This window comes from Lepidochelys kempii, chromosome 25 (genome assembly GCF_965140265.1).
Source record: "Lepidochelys kempii isolate rLepKem1 chromosome 25, rLepKem1.hap2, whole genome shotgun sequence".
NCBI lineage: Eukaryota > Metazoa > Chordata > Testudines > Cheloniidae > Lepidochelys > Lepidochelys kempii.
Window position 1 is genome coordinate 8826492 of NC_133280.1, and position 18128 is coordinate 8844619.

Sequence of the window (18128 nt, forward strand, 5' to 3'; positions counted from 1 at the left end):
ACAGGGAGCTTGTGGGGAATAGAGCAGCCCTCGTAAGATTCACCTCCTGCGCGTGCTCCTGGCCATGTAGAGATATTGTCCATGTGACCGTTCAGTCTAAAAAACAACCTAGGCAGGGTTGGAATTGCCATCTGGAAGTGAAATCTCCATACTAGGGCTGGTCAAACATTTTCCATCTAAACTGGTTTTCAATGGAAAATTGGGATTTTGACCAAGTGTTTTGTGAAGTGTCTGCTTTCCGGGGAAAACTTGTTTATTTGGCTTTTTGTGTGTGTATAAAAAAAACCAGAATCCCTCAAAAACCAAAATATTTTGATTGGGATATGCTGCCACAGTGCCTCATGGGAGGTGTAGTTAAGTTGCCATGTACCTATTTTCCTCTATAGGCTGAGCTCCTTGGCCAGACTATGTCTCCCTTGATGCACTATGGCCGGGGACTCCCATGATGGGCCTGCCTCCCCTCCCAAGAAGGGAGACCGTGGTGCATCATGAGAGTTGTAGTCCGACCAGGGAGCACTGCCTATAGAAGAGAATGCAAGCATGGGGCACCCAACCTACAGCTCCCATGAGGCACAGTGGCAGCATTTGAGACATTTAAATTTTTCAAGAAAAATCTTTCAGCGTGCAAATTTTTGGTGAGAAAAATGGGAAAATACCCATTTTCTGACCAGCTCTGTCCAGTCCATGAATGACCCCCCGAGCTGTTTGGTCTCCTCCAGAGGCTATTACATGAATAGGTCAGCAAGATAGAGTGTAGGTCAATACATCCCATCCCTCAGCCTCTCTCTTCTGCCTTCCCTATTGAACCCAGCAACGAGTGACTGGACACAGCAGAACTCCACAGCTTAGCATTACACTGTGGGCACCTGCAAGGAAAAGGGAACCTTGATCCTGGCCAGTTACCCTTCCTTTTGTGGGTGACCTCAGACGGGGCCTTGCTGAGCCAGCCAGGGATTTGCAGAAGGTGTCACCATAGAGCAGCCGTGCCTTGGTGTTGTGAATGAGGGGACGGTGCAGTAGTGTAGTCGAGAGTAAAAGCGGGAAAAGGGAGTTTTCCCACTTCTCATGTGGGGAATGTGTTTTTTAGTTCAGGTTAGTTTACCTGTGACGTTTTGGGGGCTCTGCAACGCTGGGTGCCTGGAATGCTGCACTGTTGTGGCTGACAGCCAGCAGGCAAGCATGCGGGTCACACCCTGGCTTCCATCTCCCCGTTACTGTTTGCAGAGTGACCCCAGTCCGGAATTTCCCCAAAACCACCTGCCTCTCCAGCATCCAGCCCTCTCCTGGAACACACAGAAATTATTAACTTCATTGCCCCTCTGAAGAGTCAATAGGCGGCAGCTCATTAATGGAATTGGGGTTTGACGAACACTCTGATTTCAGTCACAGCACTGCACTGGTTCACAGAAAACGTAAAACAAGGTTATTAAACAAAAAGTCAGAGGCTTGAGTGATCCCAGATGTAAGGAATAAAGATAAACAAAGCAGAAGTAAAAAGATGCCTCTAAGACTAAACCTTGATTTGAGAAAGTTACAGTCTTGGCCCAAGTAGGTTTCTCACCTAAACTTAATTCCCAGGAACTTCAGCCCCCTTGGTTGAAGGACCCAACTTTCTGTGATTTCTAGGTCTCTGCCCCCTTGAATCCCCCTAGTGATGGATCACTACGGGGTTCTCTCCCCTTTCTTTTTATAACCCAGGAAACCTTCGCAATGTATTCTTTGACAACTAAGCCCAGACCAAGGTTCGCTCTCCTGTCACAGGCTTTCATAAAAGATCGTACCTGCTACACTTTTATAATATAGTAATGTAAACAATCCACTGAGTCAACTGCTTGTCATCTGAGGTTCAGACACCTTGTCTTTGCACTGGACGCTATCTTCCCCATTTGCTAGGTTGATGGCTTGGTTTACCTGTTATGTAAACATACCTTTGTTGTCTGCCTGACAACCAGGCTGGTCAGACAAGCAAATACACGTTCCTTTGTCTAAAGCAGACTAGTCTTATGGATTGCTTGCCCAACACACTTTAAGCACGTAATTCTGGTACATATAACTCTTTGTACACACCCCGTACATCTTAACGATTAGTGAGTTATGAGTTTTCCATGGATGTATTACAGGCAACCTTTCGGGTGTATAGCATGACAATGGTGCATTAGGTGTAATGAGTAAGAATTGCTGACACCCAGTACTTACCCGGGGGTGTCTCTGACAAATTACCCACTTCTTTTTTTTTTTCTTTACCCCTACCCCACCGGGAAGGTAGTGGTCACCTGTTCTTCTCTCACCATCTTCTCTGCCCATTAGGCATCTTGCCCAGTTGATGGAGCCGACAGCAGCGGTCGGACAGCGCTCCACCATGCAGGTCAGCAGAGCATCCTCCGCTCCCCCTCGCCTACATCTTAAACGCTGGTGTCAAATCAGCTGGGTAAACCGCCTGCTGGTAACTTGACTTGTAGTGAGGATGTCAAGGGCAGGTGGCTGCGCAGAAGGGTGAATGCACAGGGGAGTAAGGGCCAGGAGTGTGCCCAGATTCCATGGTGATGGAGCCACGGGGCCTAGACAGAAGAGTACGCTCTCTCCAGTGTAGTATTTGCCATTCTGGGCCAGATCCTGGCATGGGGGAGGGCTATGGAGGGGCAGTGAACAGGGGTTCACGGTTCCTCTTCTCCTCTCTAGCTGTCAGCGGCTGCATCTCATGCTCAGAGATTCTCTGCGATTTCAAGGCCTCCTTGAATACCAAGGACAAGGTGAGGCAGTTCTTTCCATCAGGTTTATGTTTTGTTGACCTTCAGGGGGTTGATTTCCCCTGCACAGAGAGTCAGCACAAGCCTAGGTGCCTCTTCCGCTCCATTGGAAAGGTGGTATAATGTAGCAGAGAACCAGATGTGCAGAGATCACCTCACCCACCACTGAAATGCAGCCACCTCTTGGGTGGAACGCAGCAGCTGTTTAACAGAACACAACAATAGCAGATATATCTATTTTACCTTCAGCTCCTAATGGATGTTGCTGTGTATGTACCCGAGATAGACAGAATAATGCCCGGTGTCAAAGGACATGAAGCGAAGAGGAATCTTGCATCTAAGGCTATATCTACACTACGGCCTCGGCAAAATTTATGTCGCTCAGGGGTGTGAATATTCCACCCCCCTGAGTGACATAAGTTATACTGTGTCAAGGTTCCTTCTCCACTCTGAACTCTAGGGTACAGATGTGGGACCTGCATGAACACCTCCTAAGCTTACTTTTACCAGCTTAGGTTAAAACTTCCCCAAGGTACAAACTATTTTACCCTTTGCCCTTGGACTTCCACTGCCACCACCAAACGTTTATCTGGGTTTATTTTTATTAGGAAAGCGTTGTTTGGAAACGTCTTTCCCCCCCAAAATCCTCCCAAGCCTTGCACCCCACTTCCTGGGCAAGGTTTGGTAAAAATCCTCACCAATTTGCATAGGTGACCACAGACCCAAACCCTTGGATCTTAAGAACAATGAGAAAGCATTCAGTTTCTGAAAAGAAGGATTTTAATAGAAGAAGTAAAAAGTAAAAAAGAATCACTTCTGTAAAATCAGGATGGTAAATACCTTACAGGGTAATTAGATTCAAAACATAGAGAATCCCTCTAGGCAAAACCTTAAGTTACAAAAAGACACACAGGAATATTAATTCTATTCAGCACAACTTAATTTCTCAGCCATTTAAAGAAATCATAATCTAATGCATATCTAGCTAGATTTCTTACTAAGTTCTAAGAACCCATTCCTGTTCTGTCCCCAGCAAAAGCATAACACAGACAGACCCTTTGTTTTTCCCTCCCCTCAGCTTTTGAAAGTATCTTGTCTCCTCATTTGGTCATTTTGGTCAGGTGCCAGCAAGGTTATCCTAGCTTCTTAACCCTTTACAGGTGAGAGGATTTTTCCTCTGGCCAGGAGGGATTTTAAAGGGGTTTACCCTTCCCTTTACATTTATGACATACTGCCGTAAGCATGTGCACAGCGCTATGTTGGTGGGAGAACTTCTCCCGCCGACGTAGCTTATGCCCCTCGCGGAGATGGGTTTTCACCAGATGCGCTACAGCAGGCCCTGGGTTTTACGTCTCTGTTTAGTTTGCTTTCTTTGCACATGGTGTCCACCTTACAAAATAATATCTCGTCCAGCATCAGGAAGGACAGCCCAGTGGTTAGGGCACTAGCCTAGGAGTTGGAAGAGCTGGGTTCAGTTCCCTTCTCTGCCACAAACCTCCCGTGTGACCTTGGGCAAGTCATTTAGCCTTCCTGGACTGTGGGATAATAGCCTTGCCCTGCCTCATGGGGGTGGTTAAAGTTTGTGAAATGCTTTGAGGTCCCCAGCTGGAAAGCGCTGTAGAAGAGCCAGGTGTCATTATGATTAAGGGAAGGGTTGGTGTCCACCCCTGCCTGGTGATGGGACAGTGCGTGCTCCATGGGCTCGTTGTCCGTCTGCAGTGGGGTCTGGCTCTGGACGGATGGGAGGTGGGTACCAGACAGCGAGGAGGGCTGTACAAGAACCTGAACTGACTAGACTATATCTGAGCCAGGCTACCCACTGCTGCTCATTTACCCTGTCCCCCCATTGACGTTCCTTCGCCATGCCCCAACTTTAGGGTGGCTCCACCCCTCTGATCCTGGCAGCTAAGATGAGCCATTCAGAGCTGTGCCGGTACCTGCTGCATCACGGAGCTGCTGTGAACAGCAGAGACCAGCAAGGCAGGTGAGCTCTGAAAGGCCCTGGAAGGAAGGGGGGCTGGAGAGGCGAGGGTTAAAGTTTGGGGGTGGGGAGACTCATGGCAGAGAAGTGAGTCCTACCAGGCGAGCACCTGGGTCTGACTAGGGGCTAGAGGTCTCCAGCTGGCAACCTCTGGGTGAGCTGCTCAGGGCCTGGATCCCTCTTGACGTGGGGTGGGGGGCGGTCTGGACGAGTCAGGCAGGCACTGGCTGAGGCTCTGCGAGGAAGCGTCTTACAAAGCCGTAACCTAAATGGCCTGCGTAGATCCTGCCTTTGCCTCGTGTGGGCAGGGTGACGCCCCACCTTGAGATGGGGTTCCCCCGTGCAATGCCTGCTGGAGTCTGGCAGGGGTTCTCCCTCCCGGCCTGTTGCTGCGGGATATCCTGGCTGCCCCAAGCCTGATTGCAAACCTGGGCAGTCCTGTCTTCAGGGCAGAGAGGGGAGAGTGGGCAGGAGCAGTGGGAGAGAAGGGCTAGGAGAGTTGGCCCCAGCAGAGAAGGGGGTTCCCATCCAGTTCACCAGCCTCATGCCGCTGGCTCTGGTGGGTGAGTGGGGCCATCTCTCCCCCCATCCCCACTGTAGAACAGCCCTGATGCTGGCCTGCGAGAACGGCAGCGTGGAGACGGTGGAAGTCCTCATCCACGCCGGGGCGCGGGTCGGCATGGTGGACGCCAGGGGCCAGGACGCAGCCCGCTACGGCCTGGCCACGGGGAATGCTTTGATCCAGCACTACCTGCAGGACGCCTCCCAGCGCCACTCGTGGGCCAGCGGTAAGGTGCCCTGGCCACGTCCTTCCCGGGGTCTCAGAGCACCTTGCGATCACCCATGCGGCAGCGTCTTGCCCCTGCCCAGGGGGAGGCGGCAATGTCCCTGCTTTGCAGGTGGGGTGACTGGGTGGGGTCAGGGAGCATTGTGTTTCCCTGGGAGGGGGAGTTACCCGGGGCACCCCTCCTTTTACTCGCCCTGCTGCTCAAACTCTGGATGGGAAGTGCTTCTCCCTGGACTGGCCAGAGGGGGGTGCTGGAGAGCGATGGGCGGCACTTGCTTCCCATGGGCTGAGAGTGCGTCTGTCAGCTGAAGGGTAGGAGTTGGGTCCCAGACTTGGATCTGCCACATGGCACCATGGAGCCCGGAGCCCCAGAGGGGTGTCTGTCTGTCTGTCTGCTCCCCCTTGAGCTGAGGGGACCAGGCCACGGGTGGCCTAGTGCCCCTGGTCCCTCTAACCTCCTGCTGGTTTCTGTTTCCTCCCCTCTGTCTCCCACAGAAGAGGAGTCGGCTGAGCGAACGTCGCAGGTAAAGACGCAGGGGGCCTGGCCTAGCAGAGAGCCCCGTGTTCCAACCACTCAGGGGCTTCGGCAGAACTGGGCCGTCCTGACCCGGCTTGGCCGCGTCCCAGGGCAGGGGACGGGCTCGACGGGCTCGGACTGCTGCCCTCGTCGGGCTCGCGGGAGAACAGAGGTCCCGTGAAGTCCTCCTGGAACATGAGGCTTTTCAGGGGCCGGGGTGACTGGAGGGATTAGGAGCCCCTGGGGATGCTCCCGTCCTTGCTGCCCCCTCCCCAGTCGGGTTTTGCTGGGAGAGCTTCCGGAGCCCTCTCCCGTCGGTGTCTCCGCAGACGGCGTCGCCGAGCCAGCCTCCGCCCAACGAGAGGAACGGCAGCCCGAGAAAGAGGAAAGCCCCTCCACCGCCCCCCGGCACCTCCAGCCAGGTGAGGTGGCCATCGGCTCTGCCTCCCCCTCCCCTCCCCACACCCCAGCAGGCAGCCGCAGGAGAGCGTCCCCGAGCGTGTTGTGACGTTCCCGGGGGCTGTGGTGTTTCATGGTCTAGGCAGCTTCCGCAGTGGTGGTGACTCACCCTTTAGTAACCAAGTCAGCTGCAGCATTTGTGCACAACCAGGATGTAGCGATGGGGGGGGGGGCACAGCTGAGACAGCCAGGGAGGGGACCTACGTAAAGGGATTTGACCATTGAGCTGCAAAGGTGCTTATCTGGCCGCCACCCCCCTCGCATCTGGGCACCTCACAATCCTTACCAGGTTTATCCTCGTGACACCCCCATGCTGTGAGCCCCATTTTACAGATGGGGAGACTGAGGCCTGGGTCCCTCAAGGTCAAATTGTTGATTTCCATGGGAATGAGTCACCAACATACCTTCGAGGACCTGGGCCTGGGTGACTTGCCCAGGGTCATCCAGGAAGTCTGTGGCGGAGAAGGGAATTGAAGCCAGGCCATCCAAGCCTTAGACTAATGCCCTAATCATTGTGCCATCCTTCCCCTGTGCAGCCCTAAGGCATTTGCCTGCCCCCATGGGACCTTGCTAATGCAGGCGAGCTCTTCCCCCAGGCCTTTCCTAAGGGTGTGATCGACTTGTGTCCCTTGGCAGTAGAGAGAGACAGGCAGCCTGTGAGGCTTGTGCCCCTGGCTCTGACAAAGGGGCATGGTCCAGCCGCAGACTGGCACTGGCAGGCCATGGGTCGATCTTATGGGCATGGGGGGGTTCTAGTTAATTTCTCTTGCCCTGGTCCGGTTGCTTGTCTGCAAAGAGGGTTTCCCCATCTGCTGTTCACTGGGTAAATGCCCCTTCCCGGTGGTGGGAGTGGCGTAAGCAGGCAAGGGCTGGATACGCCACTCAGCGTCTTTCTGATGACGGGGTTCTGGGGGAGAACAAGAACTCCAGCCCCCTCCCCTGCTCTGGATTTCCCAGTGCTGTCTGAGCCCCTCTTTGGCTCCAGCTGCCCGGCCACTGAGTGTCATAACCCTGCCATGTCGCTTAAGCTAAGCAGGGGCAGGCCTGGTCAGTGGCTGGATGGGAGATGGTGAGTCAATAGGAAGTGCTCTTCTCTGAATTTATCTCTCATTAGGAGACCCCATGCTGCTGGAAGTACCATCTGTCAAAACTTAGGTGTAGACCTCCAAAGGAGGTCAGCAGTATCGTTGTCCCATTTTAGGGGGGAAACTGAGGCACAATTTGCCCAAGGTCACCCAGCAGATCGGGGCAGAACACAGGGCTCCTGAGTCCCAGCGCAGTGCTCTGATTACGCAGCAGTAGTCCTAGTATCATGGCCAAACTCTAGCTGGCAGGGCCACCCCCTCGTGGTTGCAGTTGGGTCCAAGACTCTGCTTTTATTTCCATAACCAACGTGCGGTGTGAAACAGCTGCCCCGCTGCCCCCTAGAGCTGGCTGCATTGGGGGATCGGGTGAAATGATCCCTGCACGTGTGTGTAAAGCCATTCTGTCCATTTGGGGGGGAGGTGGAAGGCATAAAGGGACTTCTGCGGGAACGGAGCTGGGGGCTTATTGGCTAAGCCAGCCGCCCTTCTGGCGGCTCCTCGTTCTCTCTGTGTGACGACTGTTACTGTTTTCAAGCGCGCCCCATGCTCTCTGGAGCACAGCTCCCCTTCCACAGAGCGGAGCAGCCGGATAGTCACCGCCAAGCCCGCCAGGGCTCGCCCTGCCCCAGCTGACACGGTGAGGATCCCCTGGCAGGGATACCGGGATGGGGTGGGCTGGGTACCCACTGCTTTACCCTGACTGCCCCACCTCTGGGATTCCCCACAGGAGGACAGGGAGGCCTACGAGGAGATCGTCCGTCTGAGGCAGGAACGGGCTCGGTTCCTGCAGAAGATCAAGGGCTTAGAACAGCAGCAGGAGAAGCAGAAGCGGGAGGTACTGATGTGATTCCCCCGCCCCGCGAGGGCCAGAGCCGGGAGGAGCCGGGTGACTGGGCGGGTTGGTGGAAGGAGGATGGAAAGGAAGGGAGCTGCTTGTGGCATCACCTTGGCTATTGCCAGAGGGTCTTGCACTGGCAAGGTGGGTGGGGAGGAAATTGAGAGAGGACGTCTTGTGGCTGGGAATGCCTGGCTGCTCATTCTGCGGCTCTGAGCCCACGGTCAGACCTGCTGATGCGTGACCATGGGCAGGACCAGGCTGCAGAGTTAACCATCTTGGACTCTCCTTGTGTTCCCACTAGCAGTTGGAGTTGGAGGAGGGCTCCCTACGCTCCATGGAGAAGCAGGTAGGCCAGGTGTTATGTCTCCGGAGACTGGACTCGGAGAGCTCTGAATGGGGGATGGGAAGGGGAAATGGCTTCATGTGGATGCTTCAGGGCATACGCTGGTCATCAGCTGGGGGTCAGGAGGAAATTTTGGGATGCCAGCGCCAGGTTAGGGATATAACGGGGTGGGGGTTACCCCGTCCTCCAAAGCATCTGGGATCTGCCACCATTGGAATAAGATACTAGACTAGATGGAGCCTTGTGAAAGATCCACCCCACCTGGTTTGGAAGGTACGGATGGGAATTGGCGCGAGTGTCCGGATCTAATGATGTGTCTAATTCTCTGATCCAGCTAAAGGAACTCCAGCAGCAACTGGCGGACAGTGAGGGGGAAAAGGAGCATTTGGGGAAGGAGGTTGAAGTGCTCCGGAGCCGCCTGTCCTTGCTGGAGGTAGGCGAGAAGGGGACAGGGAGCTTTAGGTCTTACCGAGTCACGCAGGAGGCCAGTGAATTGTGGGACTTTCCCTGACGTTGGCGCAGGTGTGATAGGGACAGTGCGGCCTTGTCTTAATGCATCAGCCAGGCGCTGACCTTGTCTTGGCACTATCATGTTGGCATCAGCCGCGGCATGTATCGGTGACTGGTGCCATGGGAGAGCGCAGGGAACGTGGGGGGGAGCTGTGATCTTGGGGGGGGTCCCTAACTCCCTGCCTGTCTGTGCCCCAGGCCGAGAAGGAGAACACCAGCTACGACATTGACACGCTGCAGGACGAAGAGGGGGACCTGCTGGAATTCCCAGGTTGGTCATCGCGCCCGGCCTGTGCCCGCCAGGTGCCGGTGCTGCTCCACAGCGAGGGCACGGCCCAGCGAGGGGCTGAGCGTATCCCGCAGAGCGGGGATTGGCGCTGGGCTCTGCGAATCTTTAAGCACGAGCTCCTGCTGCCTGGGCTGAAAGACGCAGCTGTATTGGCCAAGAACGTAGCAGGCCCCTCCACCAGTGTACCCGGCCCAGCCCTTGCCAGGGGGTGGAGCGCCGCACTGGGTCCATGAGTGGCTCCCGTGGGAGGGGAGGGCCCTTGGCATCTTGCAGGGTTGGGTTTGTGCTGGTTAATGCCTGGGAAGGTTTTGCAGGAAGCAGGTGGTGGAGGGGAAGTGCCCTGGCGTGGCAGGGGGCAGCCCTCAGGGTGGGGATGGGGCTGCTCAGGTCAAGGACCAGGGTTAGTTAGTGATGGGTCTTTGTGGGGGTGGGGCGGGGGTTCTGCTGCTCTTTCAGGGGCAGAGCTGCTGCTGTCCAGGAAGACCCTGAGTCTGTCCACGGAGGAGCTGCTGGCCACGCTGCAGGGCCAGGTGCAGTCGCTCACCATGCAAAACCAGGAGCTGCTGGAGAAGATACAGGTACCAGCCCATCCTCCCCTTCAGCCAGGTGCACGCTTCGGGTTTCCCCTGCTAGCATCCCCCGGAGGCCCTCTCTAGTCCCCCCTCCCAGGGCCAGCATCTCCTTAGTGTGCCGGTTCCGGGTTGGGGCCCAACGGGCCTGGGGGCGGGGTGAGCCAGTGGCTGCTGCCTTGTCACAGACGCGGACGGCAGGTTTCTCACCCCTCGCGCATGGCAAAGACCTCAGCCGCTCCCCATCTCTGTCTGTAACCTTGGCAGTGTTCTTCATACTGAGTTCTCCTCCCCGTTCCCTTTGCCTGCACGCGTTCCTGCTGTCACCCCGGTTCCACTGCGTCTGCTCCATCTCGGGGGGAGCCCTCCAGACCCTCCGGTGATGACACCAATGGCTCTTCCCTCCTCCATGATCTCTCCAGACTCAGAGAGGTGCAGGAAGCCGCCACCTGCCTTACTGTGTGTGCAGAGACATCAGACCATGCAGCCGTCCCCGTTACCCTCTTCAAATGGCTCTGCAGGCTCCCTGCTTCGCTGCAGGATCCAGCTCGAATTTGCTGGGAACGGCTTCCGAAGTCATGTTTCAGCCTCTTCTCTTTTCTCTCCCCCGTCTGCCCCGAATCTTTGTAATGTCACGGTGCAAGAGCCTTCTCCCATGCAGCTCCTGGCCTCTGGAGCAGGCTTTCTAGGTGGCTTCCCTTTGCCAACTCCTACTGTTCGTATCAAAACCTAATCTTTTCTCCTTTGCCTTGTACTTATCCGCTCGGCTCCAAGGCCCTGCTGTTTAACTCTGTCTCTGTATCATAGCCCTCTGTACAGTGAAACTACAGGGCCTGCTTCTTCTCCCACGCTGGTGTAAATCCAGGGTGACTCCACCCACATCAGTGGACCTGGACTGGTGTAATTGAAGGAAGGAGAGATCAGGCCCTAGGAAGCATCTGAGGGTACAGGAGCTCGGGGCCAGGGGAGCTGAGCAGCTCTGTATGGCAAGGCACAGTTGTGTGGTGCTGCTGTAATATCCCCATGTAGCGGGGGCTCAGGATCCCAGTGAGGAAATCTCATTGTTTTATCCCCCCCTGCCCTTGGCAGATCCTGGAGAATTACGAGAAAGACGAGAGTGACGTCTGCCCATCTGAAGTCTTCGTCCCCATCGTCCTCTACAACTCCCTCAAGTTGGAGTTCGACCAGCTCAGAGAGCAGCACGCTGAGGCCCAGGCTGCCCTGCAGGCTCTGGAAGGTGGCGGGCCCCACGGGGCCTCCTGCGAGCTAGTCCCGGTGGAGGCTTACAAGCAGCTGAAGGCTGAATACGAGATGCAGATCCAGGCCCTAGAGCAGGCGCTGCAGGGGAGCAGCGCCCCAGCTGAGCCCGAGGGGAAAGGCCAGGCTGGGGTGCAGGCAGAAGGAAGCAGCAGGGAAGGAGGGGCTGGAGATGCGGCTGTGGAAGAGCTGACCAAAACGCTGGCTGAGATGCGGGAGAAGCACGAGGCGGCTGTGGCTGAGGTGTGGCTCCTGCGGGAGCAGATCCAGCTGGGCATCCTGTCCGTGGAGGAGCCGGAGGCGGCTGAGAGCTCCGGGAGCGAGCTGGAGACGGTGAGGGCAGCTCTGCAGAAAGCCCAGGAGGCCCTGCTGGAGAGAGACCAGAGGGTGAAGGAGCTGGAGGGGCGCCTGGATGCCCAGGAAGAAGCAGCCGGTGGAGGCTGCTCTGCCGAGGAGGCGAGGGCGGCCCTCGGCGTCTCCTTGGGAGAAGCCGCAGCGGAGAAGGCCGCGCTGCTGGACAGGTGCCGCCACGCGGAGGCAGAAGCGGAGCAGCTGAGGAGGAGCGTGCAGGAGGGAGCCGGGGAGCTGCAGGAAGTGATGGGCCGCCTCTCGGAGAGCCAGAGGCTGGAGGAGGAGAGCCGGCAGCTCCGCGAGCAGCTGGCGGAGCTGCGGGGGCAGTACGAGGAGGTGCAGGCCCAGCTCCGGGAGGATCAGGGCACGAGGGAGGAGGAGCTGAGCGGCCTGAAGGAGCAACTGGCTTCCGAGAGCATCTCCAGGCAGGAGCAGGAGGAGGTGGCGGGGAAGCTGGGCGGGTCGTTGGCCGAGGCCAACAAGAAGCTGCTGGAGCTGGAGGAGAGGCACAGCGCCGCCCAGAGGGAGGTGAGGGAGCTGCAGCATGCGGCGGAGCGGTACAGGCGGGACTGGGTCCCGCCGGCCGAGCACACCCGAGCCAAGGAGGCCCTGGAGGGCAGCGTCCGGGAGCTGAAGGCCAGAGCCCAGCAGCTGGAGCAGGAGCTGGCCGCCAAAGCCCAGGAGGCCTTGCGGCTGCAGGGCGAGCTGGCCAGCGCTCGGGAGGGCACGGTCCCCAGGGAGGAGCTCGAGCAGCTGCGGTGCAGCCTGCAGGCGGAGGCGAGCGCACTGAGCCTGCAGCTCAGCGACCTGGAGCGCAAGCACGAGAAGACCTGCACGGAGGTGTTCCAGGTGCAGCGCGAGGCCCTCTTCATGAAGAGCGAGAAGCACGCGGCCGAGGCCCAGTTGGCCGCCACGGAGAAGCAGCTGCAGAGCCTGCGGGCCGAGTCCGGGCGGATCCAGGAGCTGCACGGCCAGATCGAGGACTCGGCCAAACTGGTCAAGGAGAAGGACAGGAAGGTGGGTCTGGGCTTCCCCATCACCCCGCCCACGCTAGAGCCAGGTTAGGTGGGGACCCCCTATCCCTGCCCACAATAGAGCCATGGGACAGGGGTGAAATTTGGGTCTGGCAACCCCATCGCCCAGCCTGGACTCAAGAGGGGTGAAAGGTGGGTTTGGCAGTCCCAGATCCCAACCCGAGATAGAGCCATGTGAGGGGGGTGAGAGGTGGGTCTGGGGATCCCAGATCCCAGCCCGAGACAGAGCCGCATGAGGGGGTGAGAGGTGGGTCTGGGGATCCCAGATCCCAGCCCGAGACAGAGCCGCATGAGGGGGTGAGAGGTGGGTCTGGGGACAGTGCAGCGTTCCCTGAAAGTACGTTTGTTTCGAAGGAGGAACACTGCACGGGAAAGAGGTTCCAAAAGGGGGAGAAAGCGAGCAGGGGAGGTTCCCCCAGGGAAATGAAACAGAATTTTTCACCATCTTTGGTCGCAGAGCGAAAAACCTCCAAGAAAACAAATCGTTTGGCACATTTGTGGCAAAAGAGACCGACCCACCTCCCTCACTGGCTCTGGTAGGGACAGGAGCTGGCTGGCCAGCAACAGACATTTGTTCCGCTGGTTCTTTAGCTGTTTATCTGCCACCCAGAGCAGATCATGCCCTGCTGATGCCCAAAGGGCCGATGCCCCAGTGGCATGCGAGTGCCCCCAAAGGAGGAAGCAGCAGCAACCCAGGGGTTAACGAGCAGCCCCAGTGAGAATGAAGATGCAGGTCTGGCTCTGTGGAGGGGTGCGTGTCTGCGGAGGGCTGGCCGGGGCGGGGGGGGGGCTGGGAAGCTGGGCTTTGGAATCTCTTGCGTTGCGTGTCCTAACATCATGCGAGACTTTGCCCTAGACTCAAACCCGCCCCGGTGAACTCAGCCAGCCCTTTGTGACCAGGCAATCTCTTCGCCTTTGCAGATCACCGAGCTGTCCAAGGAAGTCTTCAAGCTGAAGGAGGCCTTGAACAGCCTGTCTGAGCGCTCAGGCCAGGTGGGGGCCCTGCCCAAGGTGGCCCCGCAGAACCCGCAGGAGGTGGCGAAGCTGCAGAGCACGATAAAGGCCTTGGAACAGCAGCTGGCCGTGGGTATCTGGGACCAGCGGGACTGGGGAGCGGGGAGGAGCAGAGCCCGGGGTTTGTGGTGTTAGTCCCCTGTTGGGCTCGGGGACAGCAGGGGCTAAGTGCTGAGCTCGGCTGAGTCTGGAAAGTGACGTGCAGCTCGGGACCTGGGGGCACCGTCCGGGCAGGTGGAAGCAGCGGAGTCGCTGGGACGACGGCTCCGAGGGCTGCGTGGACCATGCTGGCTCGGGGGCCCAGCCCCACAAAGGTATAATAGGCTCCTAACTCCCCTGGGAGTTCGGCTCCTACATACCATTAAGGATCTGGGCCAGTGTGTCTTGGCCCGATGCCTTCTGCCCTTCCGTCCCTGGTCACAGCAGAGGTCCAGCAGTAACCCCTCCGCTAAAACATCCGCTTCTTTCTACGGCACTGAGGGAGTTGCTTTAGCTGGGTGCCGGAAGGGGAGTGACACCGGTTCCCCTCGGCTGTGTTCGGTGTGAGAGCCAGAGCAGGATCCGATTCCCCCAGCTCCGTGCCGTGTCTGGCGGGGGGGCACTGGTCAGAGGTGCCGTGAGCGGAGAGTAGCCCAGTTCCATTGGGACCATAGTGTGACCCCCCCTTGCCCCTTGATTCCAGGAGATGGAGACACACCACCGCAAGGTCGTCTCGCTCTACCGGAACCACTTGCTCTGTGCGATTCAGGTCAGTGCGTGGGGGGCAGGGCTGGGCTGGGGGCGCAGTGTCTCGCAGTGATCGGGCACGGGTGTTCGCTGTTCCGGGTGTGTCCGTCCGTGTGTCTGAATCAGTAGAAGTGTGTGTGTGTTTGCACACCTGCGTGTCAGTGGGCGTTCGCACGTGGGTGTGTCAGTATAAGTGTGTTTGCACACATATGTCAGTATAAGTGGGTGTGTTTGCACATGGGGGTGTGTAAGTGTGTGGATGCACGTGTGTCTCAGTATATGTGGGTGGGTGTTTGCATACGTGTGTGTGGAAGTGGGGGGGTGTTCGCACGTGGGTGTGTCAATATAAGTGGGTGTGGGGGGGTGTATTGGGTGACTGAATTCCAAGCATTTCAGACACAGTGTTTACTAGGCCTGTTTGGACCTACAAAAATGACATCCTGGTCTCCCCCCATTCCCGTCCCTGCCCCCAAGCTCCCCAGCACGTGAACGACATGACCTTGGAAGTGCCATGCCCTTGGGGGTGGGGAATCCTGCCATTGTCCCTTGAAGCTCAAGTGGGAGTTTGGAGGAAGGGCGGAGGGTCTCCGTGCACATTGGACAGGAGCTGGCGGCTCATGCTGGGTGGAAGGAGACTTGTGCAGAAGGCAGGAGCCTGTGAGCCATGTGTATGCCGGTGTGCGTGTGCATGTCGAGTGCACGCTCCTTGCCACAGTGTGTCTCTCACGTGCAGCGTGTCCAAGGCCTGTGGTACAAGTGGCGACGTCTGCGTCTCCGTGCCCGGGACGCGCCGCGTGTCCAAGGCGTGCGGTGCACACGTGGCGACGTCTGCGTCTCCGTGCCTGGGACGCGCCGCATGTCCAGGGCGTGCGGTGCACACGTGGCGACGTCTGCGTCTCCGTGCTCGGGACGTGCCGCGTGTCCAGGGCGTGCGGTGCACACGTGGCGACGTCTGCGTCTCCGTGCCCGGGACGCGCCGCGTGTCCAGGGCGTGCGGTGCACACGTGGCGACGTCTGGGTCTCCGTGCCCGGGACACGCCGCGTGTCCAGGGCGTGCGGTACACACGTGGCGACGTCTGGGTCTCCGTGCCCGGGACGCGCCGCGTGTCCAGGGCGTGCGGTGCACACGTGGCGACGTCTGGGTCTCCGTGCTCGGGACGCGCCGCGTGTCCAGGGCGTGCGGTGCACACGTGGCGACGTCTGCGTCTCCGTGCTCGGGACGTGCCGCGTGTCCAGGGCGTGCGGTGCACACGTGGCGACGTCTGCGTCTCCGTGCCCGGGACGCGCCGCGTGTCCAGGGCGTGCGGTGCACACGTGGCAACGTCTGGGTCTCCATGCCCGGGACGCGCCGCGTGTCCAGGGCGTGCGGTACACACGTGGCGACGTCTGGGTCTCCGTGCCCGGGACGCGCCGCGTGTCCAAGGCGTGCGGTGCACACGTGGCGACGTCTGGGTCTCCGTGCCCGGGATGTGCCGCGTGTCCAGGGCGTGCGGTGCACACGTGGCGACGTCTGCCTCTCCGTGCCCGGGACGCGCCGCGTGTCCAGGGCGTGTTTGCTGTGACAGTGTATGTGAAAAGCAGGGAAACCAATCCTGGAACAACCTTTTCTATCTGAGCTCCCGAAATGTAGGGCTGGGCCAGAACCAGCTCCCCAGCTCTGGGCCCCCCCGGCCTCTGGGGCAGCTGGGATCTGGAGCTGAACTTTGCACCCTGAGCCCATATCCAGCAAAACGAAGGAATTATCTCACTCAGCATCCGGCAATGGCCACGTGCTCCTGCCACGCACCTGCTGAGATGGCTGCCTCTGGAATCGGCACAGTCCTGCCCTGCCTTAGCCAGTGGGGCTGGTGTAGGGTGTAAGTCAGGGCACCGCTGACCTGCTCTCGGGGAGACCGCTGTGATTTCCCCGCCTCCGTCTCCTTTGCAGGGCCACATGGACGAAGACGTGCAGAGACTCTTGTACCAGATCCTGATGATGCAGAGGCTGCAGGAGCAAGGCAGATGAGCTCCCCGGGGCCAGGGAGCCCGGCCCAGTCCCTGGTTCTGAGCAGGGGAGCGGAGTGGATTTGCACGCGGAACCGGCTGGACTCCAGTGTCAAGCGGTGTGGCGAGGCCCTGTGGCCAGCTGGCCCTTTTTTGCACACACCTCTTCACCAAGATCAAGGCACACGTGTGTTGGGTGACCCCTGGGGCGGCACCTTTGCTCCCTGTTCCTGGGCAGCCTGTGCTGGGAGGTGCCCGTGGGCAGGTGGCTGGAAGGTGCCTCGTGGCAAGGTGTAGGCCCAGCTCACACGGCCCTTTCCACGGGTGCTTTCACCTCGGCAGCCTCCGAGACGGGATGAGGGAGGCAGGCTCCTGACCCGGGCGATGCCACTGGGCGAGGGGCCCATCCTCGCTCCGTGGGCAGAAGGGAGCAGGGATGGGGAGAGGCTGCAGTAATTCACCAGCTCCTGCCTGCGTCTCTCAGCGGAGCATCCACAGCAATAAACTCTTTATACTCACTCAGCAGAGGCTCACTGGTTTTCCTGCATGGGGAAGGGACATGTGCGGGGGCGAGGGTGGGGGGTCGTACACCTGGGAGCTGGTGCCAGGGAAACGCAGGCAGCTGTTGGGCTGAATGTCCCACTGCTGCCCTCCTGCCTTGCAGCACCTGCTATTCCAGGCTGGAGCCCCTCCTGACATGGGCCTGTCTGGACCTCCACGGTGAGGGGTGGGGTGGGCTGCAGGCCAGGGCGGAGGTGCGCTGACAGCGTTATGGCTGGAGCAGAATTGAGGGGCGCTGGCAGAGCTGGGGGTGGGGGAGCCTAGGGCTGGAATAGTGGTGGGGGCTGCAGTTTGGGGCTGTTCCAGCCCAGGACTCTTCCCCCCAGCTCAGCCCATGCACCTCACTCTTGGATGACAGCTCCCACTCCAACTGGTATTCCAGTCCTGGCCTCCTCTGTAGCCTTCCCACGCCACTAACTGCCAACGCCCATCGGCCCTGCAGCCCCCTTGCCCCCCAAGTCACCCCAGCTCTGTCAGGGCCCCTCAATCCCGACCCGCAGCCGCAACCCTCCTCTGCCACGCTCTGGGCCCCAAGCAAGCAGACTCTGCCAGTGCTGCTGGACTGTTAACCAGCGCTCACTGGCTCCTTTCGCAGGGACTAGGCTGAGACCCTGCCAAACTCATTTTGTCTGTGGCCGAAAAATGCTCCTTTTCCACTCGGCCAGCTGGGAAATGTCATGAACAGCACCCCACGAAATGGCAACATTTGGGAAACTTTGGGATTGATCCCGGTGACATCAGCCCAGGGGATGCACTCCCAGCAGGGGATTGGGCCCCATTCTGCTCCAAGGGAGCTCTCAGCTGGGGACCAACCCCGCCGAGGTGGGGGAGCCCAGTGCTAGCAGGCAGATAAGCAAGTATGGGGAGACTCCAGGGACAGGCTTTGATGAAGGAGAGCTGGTTGGGCAAGAACTCGGGAGCAGAAGGGGATTTTGGGGGCTCATGGTTTCCTCCAGGACTAGCCATTTTGGGGGGGAGGGTCACCTGGGAAGGGGCTGCCCCCAGACACACCTGGGAGTTAAAAACAACTTAGTTAAAAAAAGCAAAGTTGAGCAAAAATCCTATTGGCTGCAAATG

At 58.5% G+C, this 18128-nt stretch overlaps 1 protein-coding gene across 9 annotated transcripts in view; it reads left to right on the forward strand.

Annotated features, from left to right (window-relative positions):
• ANKRD24 (ankyrin repeat domain 24) overlaps window positions 1–17005 on the forward strand; it is a 31573-nt gene extending 14568 nt beyond the window's left edge. For 7 of the 9 annotated variants that reach the window (XM_073324610.1, XM_073324608.1, XM_073324611.1 and 4 more), the window contains 16 exons: window positions 2308–2365; window positions 2680–2750; window positions 4625–4731; window positions 5329–5516; window positions 6011–6039; window positions 6362–6454; window positions 8112–8213; window positions 8304–8411; window positions 8716–8760; window positions 9092–9190; window positions 9466–9538; window positions 10013–10134; window positions 11215–12750; window positions 13689–13850; window positions 14464–14529; window positions 16435–17005. In XM_073324610.1, coding sequence (XP_073180711.1) covers window positions 2308–2365; window positions 2680–2750; window positions 4625–4731; window positions 5329–5516; window positions 6011–6039; window positions 6362–6454; window positions 8112–8213; window positions 8304–8411; window positions 8716–8760; window positions 9092–9190; window positions 9466–9538; window positions 10013–10134; window positions 11215–12750; window positions 13689–13850; window positions 14464–14529; window positions 16435–16512 — 2937 coding nt within the window. In that variant the 3' untranslated portion in view covers window positions 16513–17005. The remainder of the gene's footprint in view (window positions 1–2307; window positions 2366–2679; window positions 2751–4624; window positions 4732–5328; window positions 5517–6010; window positions 6040–6361; window positions 6455–8111; window positions 8214–8303; window positions 8412–8715; window positions 8761–9091; window positions 9191–9465; window positions 9539–10012; window positions 10135–11214; window positions 12751–13688; window positions 13851–14463; window positions 14530–16434) is intronic. The other 2 variants (XM_073324606.1, XM_073324613.1) reach the window with 2 other exon arrangements.
• Window positions 17006–18128: the final 1123 nt, after the last annotated feature.